General features: G+C 38.5%; 1 protein-coding gene across 1 annotated transcript in view; it reads right to left on the bottom strand.

Moving 5' to 3' along the window:
- The window catches only part of TMPRSS11E (transmembrane serine protease 11E), a 37,460-nt gene that overhangs the window by 15,213 nt on the left and 8,058 nt on the right, over positions 1-14,189 (bottom strand). The window contains exons 2-4 of the mRNA XM_016213202.2: positions 7,608-7,732; positions 3,695-3,816; positions 2,084-2,151 (exon numbers count right to left, since the gene is read on the bottom strand). Coding sequence (XP_016068688.1) covers positions 2,084-2,151; positions 3,695-3,816; positions 7,608-7,732 — 315 coding nt within the window. The remainder of the gene's footprint in view (positions 1-2,083; positions 2,152-3,694; positions 3,817-7,607; positions 7,733-14,189) is intronic.

The raw sequence follows: 14,189 nt of genomic DNA, 5'->3' as shown, positions 1-14,189 counted from the left end.
TTTATTATAAGTTTTATTATCTATCCTCTCTGATGCAGTATTTCTACTTTTAGAAATTTAATCTTCAAATACCCTCTTGTGTATACAAGGAGCTATCTATGCATATGCTCATCATAACCTTGTTTTTAAATCTGCAAGATATGTAACAACCCAAGTTTCCATCAAAAGGGCACTGGCTAAGTCAACCCCGAAGCATACTTGTAGTGAAATACTATTCAGCCGACTAAAGAATCAAATAGATGTACATTCACTCATTGAAAAGATGTGCCAAATAAATTGCTAAGAAGATGAGTTCTTTCTGTGAGTGAATTATTGGAGAGGGAGCTTTCATTTTCTATTTTATGTATTCTGTGTTGTTGAATTTTATGTTTTTGTATTGCTTTATAATCTGAAGAAACAGGGCTTTAAAGAGGTTATTGTTATGTATCTCATTGCCCTTCAGCAACCTGGTACATCAATCATTTCTTCTTCTTTCCCTTAAACTATTCCTATACTGCCTGGCTTATAGAAACAAAAACAAATAAAACCCTCTCTCCACCACAGCTATTTAATTTCTCTCTCACCTTCTTATCACCACAAACCTTGAAAGGAGAAATCCCATCCTGCCTCATATTTACTTCCTTGCACTCTGCTTCCTCCCCTCCCAGTCCACTGAGTCCTTTCTCTGCACTAAATGACTTCCTCACTGACACATACATCCAGTCGATTCTTTCCAGTCTCTTCTTAAACTTTGTGCATCTGTCATGAATTTTCTTTTTTTATGCTCGTTCCCTGTTTCCCAGGTTCCTATTTTTCTTACATCTCCTTAAATACTGTTGTTCTTCAAGCTTTTTTCATCAACTTTTTTTTGGTCTTTCATTACCCTTCTTCTGAGAAATTCCATTTATGCCCACACTTTCTGATACTTTGAGTTGATGATGACAAAATGTATACCTTCTCCTCAGTCCCCTTTTCTTCCCCCAAGTTAGACTCATATTTCAGGTTCATATGGTCCCTTAGTGTCTGAATTCAACATCTCTAAGACTGGCTTCCTCATTCCAACACAATTTACTTCTTCCTACTGCAGTAACAGGAGAAAAAATAATGAGCAGCAAGACTTGTAGAATGGAGAAATAGACTGGAAAGTGGTTTGGAAGATAGAATTGGTAGAATTTAGTTATTCACAACAGGCGAGGGTGCCCAGAAAAGGAAGGAGTGTGTGATGACTTCTAGGTTTCTCAGTAGAGTGAACAGGCTTTCCTTGAGTTCATGAAATTTCTGTGGAAATTCCATGTGGAGATGCACATGGGCAGGCATATAGTTCTAGAAGTCAGGAAAACAGGTTAGAGTGAAAATATAAACTTGGATTTCAATAGCATATGATGCCACATGGGTGGACAAAGTCCCATTCAGAGAGTAAAAATTTAAGAATTGGAGATTCAAGGAGGAATAATATTTCAGATCCTAGAGAGTGCACAATTTTCAGGGGAAAGTAGTCAAAGTAACACCTCAAAGATGTCAGCAAAGGAATAAACTAAGCCCTGGTCAGTTTGGCTCAGTGGTTAGAGCACCAGCCCACGGACTGAAGGGTCTCGGGTTCGATTCTGGTCAAGGGCACATACCTCGGTTGCAGGCTTGATCCCTGGCCCCAAAACACCTCTGTCCCCACTAGTCACCAATAACACCTATAGTCACCAATAACACCTCTATCCTTTGCAATCATCTTGCAAATGCTTTCCTTTGCATTTAAAAAATCAGCAAGGGCCCGGCCAGGCACGGCTCAGAGGTTGAGTGTCGACCTAGGATCCAGGCGATCAGGGTTTGATTCCCGGTCAGGGCACATGCCCCGGCTGCACAGGCTAGGCAGCCGATCAATCTCTCTCTCTCCCCCTCCTTTCCCCTCTCTGAAATCAATAAAGATGTATTAAAAAAAAAAAAAATCTGCAAGGAACATTGTAACCCATGAATTACACAGAACAGGTGCTAAATGAATATTTGTTCAATTAAATTCCATCATAACACTTTAAACAGTATTTATAACTAATTGCGTTAACAACTTTAGCTTTAAGTTGCATTCAGAAGTAATAATTTTAGGCCTACATACCTGAATCTGATAATGTGAGACGTGACAAATTCTTCCCTCAGTGAAGATTTATTAAATGCATTTTTCACCTGTTCCAAATATATTCAGATTATGTCAGCAAGAACAATTTTCTGCAAAATTCTGCAAGCTAATTTGCAGCTTAAAAATTTTTTTTTTAATTTTTTTTTTTGTTTAAAATACTACAGATGTCCTTTTTTCTCCCCAATGACCCATTCCTCCCAATCCCTTCCCCCTCCCCAGTCCCTCTCCCCACCATTGTCCATGTCCTTGGGTTGTGCATATATACATATAAATTCTTTGGTTAACACATTGACCAACATTTCACCATGTACTAAACTTGAGGACTCTTTTTTAGTATACTACTCAGTGATTTCCACTGAACTCTGCTTTGAGAATTATAGGAGCTGGGGAACCATAGTAGGAGGGCCTGGGGGGACATCTGCTGTGCTACACTCAGAAAGAGATAAAAGAGAATAAACAGACTATTTTTTTGCAAAGTAACAGTAAATGTTAACATCCTGAGATATAGACAAAAGTAGACAAGGGAAATGAATTAATTCTGCCAAGTAGTAGTTGGGTTATAGAAATTAGTGCATGCATGAGTGTCACATGGTTTCCAAACCTGGTGGAAAAGATATATATATATACATACACTGCTTTAAAGAAGAGCTTATTCAGATATTCCCTGACTTGGTGTTTACAAATACAAATACAACCAAGATTTGACCCCCTCCTCAGCAAGGTGTCCAAATTCTCAGGCTTCTAGTCTACCAAGCAGTTTCCAGGCGGTTCACTACCATTCTGTTTTTAATCAGGGTGGTGGAACTGGGAGACAATTTGGAAATTATCTAGTCTTAAGTCCCTAATATTCACATAAAGAAATTTGACCAGAATGGTAAGTGCTGTGTGAAATAACACATCACTAGCTAGTACGTGGTAATGAAAATAGATTTTCCAAATCCTAGTGCAGTGTGCCTTCCATCACATCATTCCATGAATTACTTCACAAAATATCAGGAAAAGTCTAAATTATTCTCTAAATAATCTGACAATGAGAAGTCATCACCCAGGCCCTTGCTCTTTTGGCCAGTACTGTTTGTTTGTTTTTAAATATTTCATTTACCCCTCAGGATAATATTAATGCCTTAATGATAGAATGAGTATTCATGGATTTCCTATAGGCTGATGTACCAAAAGCTGGTCCACAGTTAGATATTTTTAAATACAAAAATACTCTTCAAGTATGTGTCTGAATAGTTTTAATCTTGTGGTCTTTTGCTCAAAGTCTCCTCTTTAAGAAGTCTAGGATACATCAGCCCTCACATTCTCGGAATTTCTGGATTCTGCTGATTAAGAGTGTAGCCCAAGCTAAGGAAGGGTGAGTAGGAGAAACGTAAAGAAATGGCTAAGGTCACTTGGTTCAGCTCTTCACATCATGTCATACTCTCTGAAGTCATGTATTATTTTTGTTTTATATCTCTTAGGTAGGGGCCTCTTCTCATTTCGCAGAGTTAAACAAGATCAGCTGAATAGATGCTTTAGAAGTTAGGGTATTAAAAATTATAATAAAAAAGTAATGGCCCTAGAAATGGAGAAAAAAAAAATGCTTACCATTGATTCAATTCTCTGGCTCATTTCTGTGAAATTTTTAGAAGCCTCCCTTTGAAAGTCATCATAGAGTTTTTCACTTGTAAATGACAATGTACTGTAGTAATTGTAGGTCTTCCTTTGATCTACAAGGAAAGAGATAAAACCCATCATGCTTTGTATCAGATGTGTTTAAAGCATCATCATGTTCCCATTTGGTGGTTGCTGGGAAGGCTGAGACCAGAAAACTTGCCCCTACCCAGGTCATCATCCCCATCATCCTGCCCCGAGCTTCATGATCATCTCAGAGGAAAAGACAGCAACATTCCTCATGAGACTTGGAGCGGAAAAGCCATGAGAAGCGCTTGGTGTTGCTGCGGGCTGATTAGTCACGTGTTTCTCCCTTCCTGAGTAAACCACAGGAGGCAGCAAGTCACGCCATCCGAGCAGGCGCACAGGGATGGGTTCAGAAGCTTCCCAAGAGTAAATGTGTTTTGTTTTCCAAAAGTAGGTTCTTCCAATTCAGTAAACTACACATCATTTCTGGCCACAGGACTCTAGTGTAAGAATATTTATTATGACTAAAGAATAAGATGAAGGTAGGGCTTAAAATGCTAGCAGTTCAGAATACAGAAGTTTAGGAAACTAGAGCTGCCATATGACATAAGCTTCCAGAGACACTGTTTAGTTTCACCTGACTCCCTTGTCACTCATTTATTTTCTCCCAGGAGCCACGGGGATTGGCTTGCCTGCTTCCTTAGCCATTGTTTCCACTTTCTGCATCAAGTTTAAGCAGGCCATGTTTTCGGCCTGCTGAGGAATTAATGCAGCAGAGCTTTTCGTCTGCCCTCCTACACATGCAGAAGCACAGAGCCCTCAGAAGGTTCATTAAACAAACATTAATACTGACTACCTTTTCTGCGAGAGACTCTGTGCTGAGCACTAGGAATACAGTGGTGATCAAGGCTATTGTGTATGGTTATTACAGGAAAATAGAGCTTGCCTCACCCAATCTCAATCTCTCTCCTCTTCTCTGTTGCTTCTCATTTGTTCCCTTTTCACTTAAACTCCAAGGAAACAGAAAACAACTAACACTGGACACCGGTGTCCCAGACATACTCACATATCTCATTTAATTTATAATAACCCTCATGGGAAGGCAGTATTATCCACATTGATCAAAGGAATACAGCCTCATAAATGTAAATAAATTGCCTAACCCCAACATGACATAGCCAGAAAAAACAGAACTGGGCTTCAAGCCAAGGTCTAACTCCCAAAGCACAAATTTTCTTTACGTACTGCTTCCTGGGGGTGGTTAAAAAAAAAACACAAACCCACTCATTGAAGCTATAAGAAAAATCTCTCTTTATATAAAAGTTATGCAAAAATAAAAATAAACCTACTGGTAAATTTCAAAAGAACATCCTGCTCATCCAAAGAGGGAAGCCACCAGTCAGACTCTGACAAGGTCTGAAGTGGCACATAAAGGAGAGGGATGGCAGGCTGGAGACACTGAAAGGTCAGGGTCTACTGAGCATTAGCCACCTATGTGAGGCCCTGGGGAGGCTTTACTTTCCCCCCTCCTTTCTCACTCCCTTCCCTGAATGGCCAGTGTAGGCTGAAACGCAGGTCCCTGGCAATATATACAATTTTAAGTCAGGCTTTTAATTTATTTAAATATCGACCAATAGTTTACCTTAGCTCTAAAGTTGCATTTCCTCCACCAAGCACCAGGCTGCTGCTGCTGGCACCTAACCACATGCTGAAAAGTAAGGTTGTAAAGAGGAAGAGAACAGATTCCTATATCTTTAGACCTGTTTGGTGTGGGGGTTTTTTAATTATTAGATTGAATCATTTGAAATCGCAGTTCGTATAGGTCAAAAGCAGTCAAATATCAGCAATTTCATATACTTCAACCAAATGAACAGCTTATCTATAGTCAATATTTTACTTTGCTCAAATGGCTCAAACAGACCACTAAGTGTCAAAACATACTCCCAGCTGTCAAAACTATATGGCGTGTGTAGTTGTTGAAGAACATCATTGGGAACGTTAACAGAAAAGTAAGAAAAATAAGGATGAGCAGAAGTTTTCTAACATGTTTGTGATTCTATAACCTGCAATGATGTTACTAATGATGGATTCACCTCCTGTCATTCAGATCTCAGAGGCAGCTTCAAAGGCCCCTGGACACGAACGGCACACGCAGTTCTAGGCCGCCCTGGGCTGTATGCCAAAACAATGTTTCTTCAAATCTGATCACTTCCATCTTGATCTGACTGTTTCTGTAATAGATTTGTTTGGTTTGGTTTGGTTATCTAGGCGTACCATCTCCTAAATGCGTGTGTGCTATGTCCACTCGCAGAGGGCAGGTCACAATTATGACGGCAGCGCACATCACGATTGTTTATCCAGGTGCGCTGTGTGGGTGGCAGAAACTGTGCTCTATATTAGTCAACTGAGCATCCAAACAGTAGGATCCAGGAGCAGGTTACTGGTAAAATCTTGCCAGGTTTGCATTGTATGCATGTGACTAAGATTTTAAGTCTTATAAACACTTGACTTGGGAAGAGGCAAAGGAGAAAAAATAAGAAATATTTTCTCTCACGCAGGTGTAGAGGCCCCTAGCATTACTAGGAACTCCTTATGAAGTAGGACAAGCCAAAGAATGCCCCTAGAAAATATCACTCGTTTATTACTCAGTATTTAATAGACATTAATTAAGTTTCTAATATGTGCCAGGATCCTCTTAAGTTCTGGAAAACAAAAGTGGATAAAACACAGTCCTAGGCATCCATGGAGAAGAATAATGACGATTACATCATGAGACCCAGTATATTCACAACAGGATTATCTAATTATAAAGTTATTTATTGTTTTTTAATTAAAAACATGCTCCATAAAATTATCAAAATGCAGATACTCCAAATTCGAAGACCTGTATGTGGGCAAATTCTACCCAAAAAAATCTTTACATTAAATATTTTTTCTTTAAACTGCTCAAAAATGATCCACCTTGCTTGGAAAATTAAGACTGGACTGTGTCTGCTAGCAGAAGATCACCAATTTAAAGATCACCATTTCTCCTTATAGGAAACTTCTGCAAACTCCCAATTAACCTAGAATCAAGTGATTAGCCTCTTTAGCTACAGAGTCTTGAACATCAAAGCATTATCTACTCAGTAAGGGAGTTAAACCAATAGGTCATTGCGAAGTCAACTAATTAAAACCTGAGGCCGAGTAGAAGGAAACTTCAGAAGGGTTGTCATACCCTCGAAGAACAGTTCCCAAGTACTCTGGGGACCTTTCTAATAACACAACAGTGTTCATGTTTCATCTAGCAGTGAGGTACCCAATTAACACGGAGTGAACCTCTTTACAATTAACCTTCTCAGCATATCCTATCCTTTTTAATCACTTGTAATATATCCCAAGATGAGATTTAAAAGAACAGAAATAGGCACTTATTCAGTAATATATCACTATCAGCATTTTTCCAACTTACCAGCACAGAATAGAGCCTACTTATCTCTATAATCCCTGATCATGTAATTAATTTATTGGGCTGTCAGGGTTTCAATGAGTTAGGATTATTTTAAATCAAGGTGTTTGCCCTATAACCTCAAACAACTCAAGACACTGGACTCTAGCTCTCCTATGGTCTTGCTCTAATTAAAACTTGATTATTACTTATTAATAAAAATGAAAACTAGCATGCTATTCCCAGCAGGAAGCATTGCTTCATCAAAGGTAGAAGAAAGGATCTCCTTGGCCTGTGAGGATTAAATGTGAAGCAAGGCAGGTAAAGAGTTCTTTGTAGCAGCTCTGCAAATGAATTGTAGTCATGGATGAATAAGCCCGAGGCTAACCCAACAGGAATGCACAGGAGGAAATATTGGGTAAATCACATGATGCCAGGGCAGCCCATACTTACTGTATCTCACGTAATGAACAGTGAGTCCAATGCACACTGCCAGAACAATCAGGGATAAAAAGGTGATGAGACCAATAACCCATGGCTTCACACAAGCTCTCTTCGTGGCCCTCACCACAAAATGCCTGAGAAAGCAAGCAAATAGGTGAATTACATCACAGTGCACACTGTGCCCACTCCTTAGGCAAAACAGATATTTCTGGGGAATTCAGGACACTCAGTTAGATGTTTTGTTTAGAATACACCCTGGCCCCAGGCTGCTGAAACCAGTTTGGCTCTGGCTGCCTGACTTTTGGCAAGTAAATTTGATTTCTCCGTGCCTCAGTTTTTCTTGTCCATAAAATGAAGATGATAATGATAGTACCTATCTCATAGGACTGTTGTAAGGGTTAAATTTATTACTGTGTATAAAATGCCTACAACAGTGCCTAGCGTGTAGAAAATGCTATGATTTATGGAGCCGTCCATGTGCAAGATTCTGAGTTGGGCACTGTGGAAGCTAGAGAAATGTTTAAAGCCTGTTTCTACCACTCTAGAATCTTCAACAGCCTATGAAGTGTGCTACAGCTTGAACCATACCAGGTTCCAGATAGATTTTCTAATTCAACCTCTTTCTCTTTTTCTGATCTATTTCCAAACAAGCTTTGAGGATACACATAAGGGATAACCAGAGGTCTGTTCTAAAAAAGCTGAATGCTGGAGCTATATTTATCTCTAAACTTCAGTGATGCTGCAGGGAATCCCTTCTTCATGAGACTCCCTCAACCTCTCCCATTTGTTCTGAGGTCAAAAACATGTTGCTGAAAAATGTTTGTCAACCTGCTTTGTGTTTGATTAGTAAAGTTGCTGTTTCCTTGTGTTACAATATTTGCTAAGCAAACTGAAAAACTAGAGAAAATGAAATACTAAGTCAGTTGGCTAAAGAGTTTGAATATGGTGCTGTTTTAAATTTCTTGAGGTATTTATCATGCTGGTAGAAGCAATGGCGTGTATTCATGCCACCAGAGAACTGTCTTGTACATGAGCGATCGGGGTAAGTGTAGTGTTATTTTGGAGGGGCGCCAGGGGTTGAATCAGAATAAAGAGAATTTCAAGTCCAGCTCTTTCCTTATCAGCTTGGTCTAATCATTCAGACTCTGAGCTTAGTTTCTCCATCTGTCAATAAGGGACAGAATACCCATTCTTTCTAAAGCATGTGGTTGACTGTGGGACCCAGAATGAAATCATGAATGTGAAAAGTTCTCACAAACTGCAGAGCATTTTGCAATAATTTTTTTTTTTTTTTTGCTTGCAGAAATCAAGGAAACTCTGTTTCCTAGTGACATATGACCAACAAGTGATATTATCATTTTTATCCCTGCCACACCATCATCACATCCTGTCTCTGCCTCCACTTTTTGTCCTGTGTGAACACTGTTGCAAAAGTCAATAATGTTATCATCGCTACGTGACTCTGCCTCCGCTGAAGGCACTGGGATGTGGTGGGAGGCTGCCAGGCCTGTACTTGGTCTCTCCTACTGTTCCTGTGATTTCCCCATGAGGCTGTAGTCAAGGAAACTTCATCTTCCTCTCCCCAATCTCTCCCATCACTAGTTCTCCCTTGAGTGGGATCCCAAACACCTGTTCCCAGAATGGCAATTACCGCAATATAAAAAGACTTCTCCACAGGAGGTTATTTTTTATGTGCCTAAGAAGACTACAAACTGACTCCTACTCCTTTATCTGTGAATGCTTGCTGTTCACCTGTTGCAGAAGAAGGGAGATGCATATAACAGACGTAAGCAAAACTTTGGGGGGGGGGGACATGGGGAGGGCAGGGCTTCTCAACTAATATCAAAACATGCCAGATAAAGTATATGAAGTTATAATAGTAGGGAACATGATGTAATTATCAAAAGTATATGATCACTATGTAGAATTGTGAAATATGACAGAAGTTCTAGTCTACAATAACTTTTAATCAAGATAGAAAAGTAAAATAATGCAGCCATTAAATAGATGGGTGTAGAGCTACATGTATTAACATGCAAAAGGTCAATGATATATTTTATTGAAAGAATGTTGCAGGAGAATATGCATTCTGTGTCTAGTTTCTGTAAATAATGAAACTATATATGTGCATGCATAGCAAAATATATAGAAAAAGACACAAAATTATGAACAGTAAGAAGTGGAATATCAGAAATAAGAGAGAAATTTTAATTTTAATGTACTTTTTTGTGTTGTGGATTTTTTTCTAACAAGAAGTATCATAGCTTTTGAATTAAACAAAAGAGAAAGAGGTTGAATTTCAAAAGACAAAAAGATAACAAGGACGATTATATGACTTTTCATTAAATTTCTGTCACTATTGTGCCCCAAAATTACCAGCACGTTCTCTTTTCCTGACCCCCACCCTTTACAGCTATTTCAGTGATGGTCTTTGGTGGCTTTGAACGAGATAAGAGAGACAGCATGGGACAAAGAGAAAAGAGAAACCATCAAAAACACTTGAATAAACAATTAAGACAGTGTGTTGCTGAGTCCCACCACCAACTGACTTATTGCACATTCCTGTACCAGCAGATCCAATTCTCTTATTTTCTCCTTATGAAAGGCGGAGTTGATAATCCCAGACCCCTCCCACCCGGATGAGCTATTTGGAGATAAAAAATGATAAAATATTCTATTATTTGAGCTCCCAAGTAGAAATTATTGTACAAATAGCCAGGACCATTATTATCATCATTATTTTAATTATTAATAATAATGGTAATGACTGTATTGCTGAGATGTTTTCATTTGAAACATTACCCCTTCCCTTCCCAGTCTGCACGGCACTGCTTTTCAAACTGATTCACTCTGTTTCTTAATTACTTTTTTTGTTGCTCCCTCAGCAAGTGACTTAATACTGAATTGCACCATATTAGATGCGGTAGAAGTGTGCTCAAAAAAATCATTAAAATGGAGGAATAAAGCCATTTTATATATCAACAGAAACATGTAATTAACCCCCTTCTGCACATAAACCCTTGTCCAATCATTATTGCGGCCTGTGTAAGCTTATCTGAACCTCCTCCCATAAAATTATCTTCAGACAGACTGGTTGAATAGCTTCTAATAGCTTCAGTGGCATCAAATTTCTTTCTTTCTATTATTGTCTTTTCCATGTGGTGACAGTGAATAAAGCAGTTAAAATATAGGTACATTTTTATAAGTCCAAAATTGCCAGGAGACAAGTAATATGCTCAGAGTTGCATTGTCATTGTCACTTTTTAATGTGTCGTTTTTAGATGAGTACTAAAAGAGAAAAGCAATACAACAGCAAAAAAGCAAGTGGGGGGGAGGTCCTAACACAAATCAACTTCATGGCAGGCACTGGGAAACGAGAGTCGAGACTCGCAGTGTGTCAAAGAAAAGTTCCCCAGAAAAGCCCCTGCCCACCACCATGGGCTGACGGAGAGGGAGCCTTGAACTCTGCTCATTCCCTGTAATGGGAACCGGCCCTGAAGTTCTTAGTTCGCATGTTTCACCAGGTCAGCCCAGCTAGGCTGTTTTGGATGAACATGTGCACAGCGTCTATAAAGCTGTTGGTGCCAAAGCACTATCATCAACCACTTAGCCCAGAAATCAGCAAGCTTTTCTGTGAAGGTCCAAATAGTAGCTAAGGCTTTCTGGGCCACACAATCTCTGTTGCAGCTACTCAGCTCTGCCTTTGTAGCACAAAAGCAGCCACAGACAACACAGAAACAAATGAGCATGTCCGTTCCAATAAAACTTTAATTCTGTACACTGAAATTTGAATTTCATAAACTTTTTTGCTTGCCATGCAATATTTTTCTTCGTCTGGTTTGTTTTCAACCATTTAAAAGTATAAAAGTCATCCTTAGCTCAAGCACTGGACAAACACAGGTGGTAAGCTGAATTTGGCCTAAGGGTCATAATTTGCTGGTGGCTGGTTTAGGCAAGAGCCGACAGGTCAATGCTAATTGTGCTGGGAAGCTGTAATGGTCTTTTCATTTTCTAGTCTCACTTTCGTAGCTAATCTAATGCAGTGTATGGCTAATCCCATTGTTACTGAACTTGTTTTAGCAATCCTCGCTAAAACGTGTCCTGTCGCTTGACAGCAGGTTTCTCTCCTGCCTACCCAGTCCCTGAGATTCTCCAGTATAGTAGGCTCTTTCTGGAAGTGGTATAGTCAGTGGCTGAGGCTGCTCGAAACCCAAGTCGGCCTCAGTTAGCCTGGCATCCCCTCTCTGTCCCATGAGCCTTCAAGCTCTTTGTCTTTGCTCCTATTGCCTCCTATGTGGAGTAACTTAGAATCTTTTTTTTTTAAATGCACATATGTATAACTTATGTAAAACAGGTTACCAAGGTGGCCCATTCACATCTGAGTCCCTCTCCTTAGCTCACTCTCCCCAAGGACGGCCCATCTTGATCAGTGCACCAGTGCTGGAAAGAGCTGTAGGCTTTTTGGTTGTGTGTGTGTGTGTGTGTTAGTTTAACTGAGTGAACTTTTTAAAAGTTACTTTTATCTTCATCAAAGTAATATATGCATATTGTCTAAAAAGTGAAATGCCACTACTTGCCACTTGTGTCTTTAGCAGTTGTTGTGCATTTACCTCTGAGTTTCTGAATAACGTTCTTAGGTAGAGTCTATTCTTTGCTTGCATCATAAAAGCCTGCGTGTATTTAAGAACAAGTTCAAAAAGTGCCCTTCACTTCAGTTAGGTCTGTTCATCCCCGAATATCACGGCGAAATATGCATTTTGAGCTCCTTGAGGATAGGGTCTGAGCCTTACTTATTTCTGTATTCTCTGAACACATGCTCAAGAAATGTCCCCAGAGGGAATGGAATTGAAGTCACCTAAACCAAATCGAACTGGCCATTTGTCAGTACTGCATTATGGGTTTTGATCTCTCTTAAAGCACTTCTGGTCTGCCATAGTCTTAGAAAAGAACTTGGAATATTACACACAAAGAAAGGCAGGTCAAGTGTTGTAAAGAATTATTACTATTTAAGAAAAGCCTGATTTCTGTAAGGCACTTTATATAATAATCAAGCTTTGGTTAATATTTCTATTTCACCTGTGTTTAAAATACATGATTTTCCAAATGTGGTTTTATCTACCTCCTGTAAAGTACTACCATAGTACAAAAAGTGACAAATTGCAAAATAAAAGAGCAGTAATTTCAGGAGATATTATTTGGGGCCACTGAATGTCTGTATGTTACAATATCTAAACAAAAGCATAATGAAAAATACCACAATGAAGTAACAATATAGTACCATATGACTTGCTGATTCCCTATGTCAGTGCTTAAGATTTAAAATATAAATTAATAAATTGTATTCATATTTTATTTTGTGTTTGGCTCTAGTTTATTTCTTTAGCTCATAGGATTGTGCCTCCTTGTCTTATCCATACAAATCCTTCAAATGCTTTTTCTTACCAGCAGGCATTGGTGAGATCTTTGATCTTGTTTATACTTTCTACAATAAGACTATGAAAATATCCAGGATAAAACTAAAATATTGTATATGTGTGCATGGATCATATGTTTTCACTGTTGTTTTTTTAAACAATACAAACAAATTACTCCTTAATAAAATTGTAAATAATATATTCTGCCCTGTCTACAGTTACACAAACACATCTATAAAGTGTCTAATAGCAGAGACCAGGCACATGGACTGAATTATATGTGTATTCCCTACAATAATAACTTTGAATAGTTCTCATAGAGAAGTTATAATTATAACAAGGTGGGAGTCTGATTGCTAAACAACTGTGTCTATTTTTCTTTTATAAACACCAAGATAAATGGTGAGAAACTCACTGTTTTTATTATAAATGTTTTTATTTCTATTCCATCTTGTTCTACGCTGGATTAAGATGGCTTATAAGGAGATTTTTATATAGATAGATTATATAGATAGATTATATATTACATATGGTATTAAATTAAGTTTAGAGATGCAAGAAAAAAGCAAAACATAAGTGAGAAGATAAGATGGGACTAGAATTAAAACTATATTTCATAATTCCCATATAGACATTTCCTTAAGTTGGGCCACAAAATTTATAGCTTTCTAGGAGCCATCTGAAAACACAACTGAACAAAAAGAGCCAACAAGCAAACCTTGGTCAGGTACAGTGTTCACGTCACCCATAAGATAAAAACTGAGCAATTGTTCAGAAGTAATACGATTCTTTTAGTTCCCCATAAAAAGAATAGTATAAAATGTAATGAGCTATATTCTCTAAGATATTCTTAGCATAGAAACAAAATTTGTTTTATAATACTCTTAGAATGCCCCTCAATAGTAACAAATGGCATCAATTACTATTCAGTAAAAGTAATATGATATGGAGCAGAACAGTATGAAATCATTCAGATACCAAGTTCTATAATTTTTATCTGACAGCACTTCCTTAATTATTATTGAAATGGCTCCACATGGCATTTTCACATTACAAAGTATCTAAAGATGATTGGCCTGGCCAGTGTGGCTCAGCAGTTAAGCATCGACCTATGAACCAGGAAATCACAGTTCAATTCCTGGTCAGGGCACATTCCTGGGTTGCAGCCTTGATCTCC

Source organism: Miniopterus natalensis, chromosome 1 (assembly GCF_054644295.1).
Source record: "Miniopterus natalensis isolate mMinNat1 chromosome 1, mMinNat1.hap1, whole genome shotgun sequence".
In the NCBI taxonomy this organism is placed as follows: domain Eukaryota; kingdom Metazoa; phylum Chordata; class Mammalia; order Chiroptera; family Miniopteridae; genus Miniopterus; species Miniopterus natalensis.
Note: the sequence above shows the minus strand (reverse complement) of the source record. Positions and strands in the feature narration are given on the sequence as shown.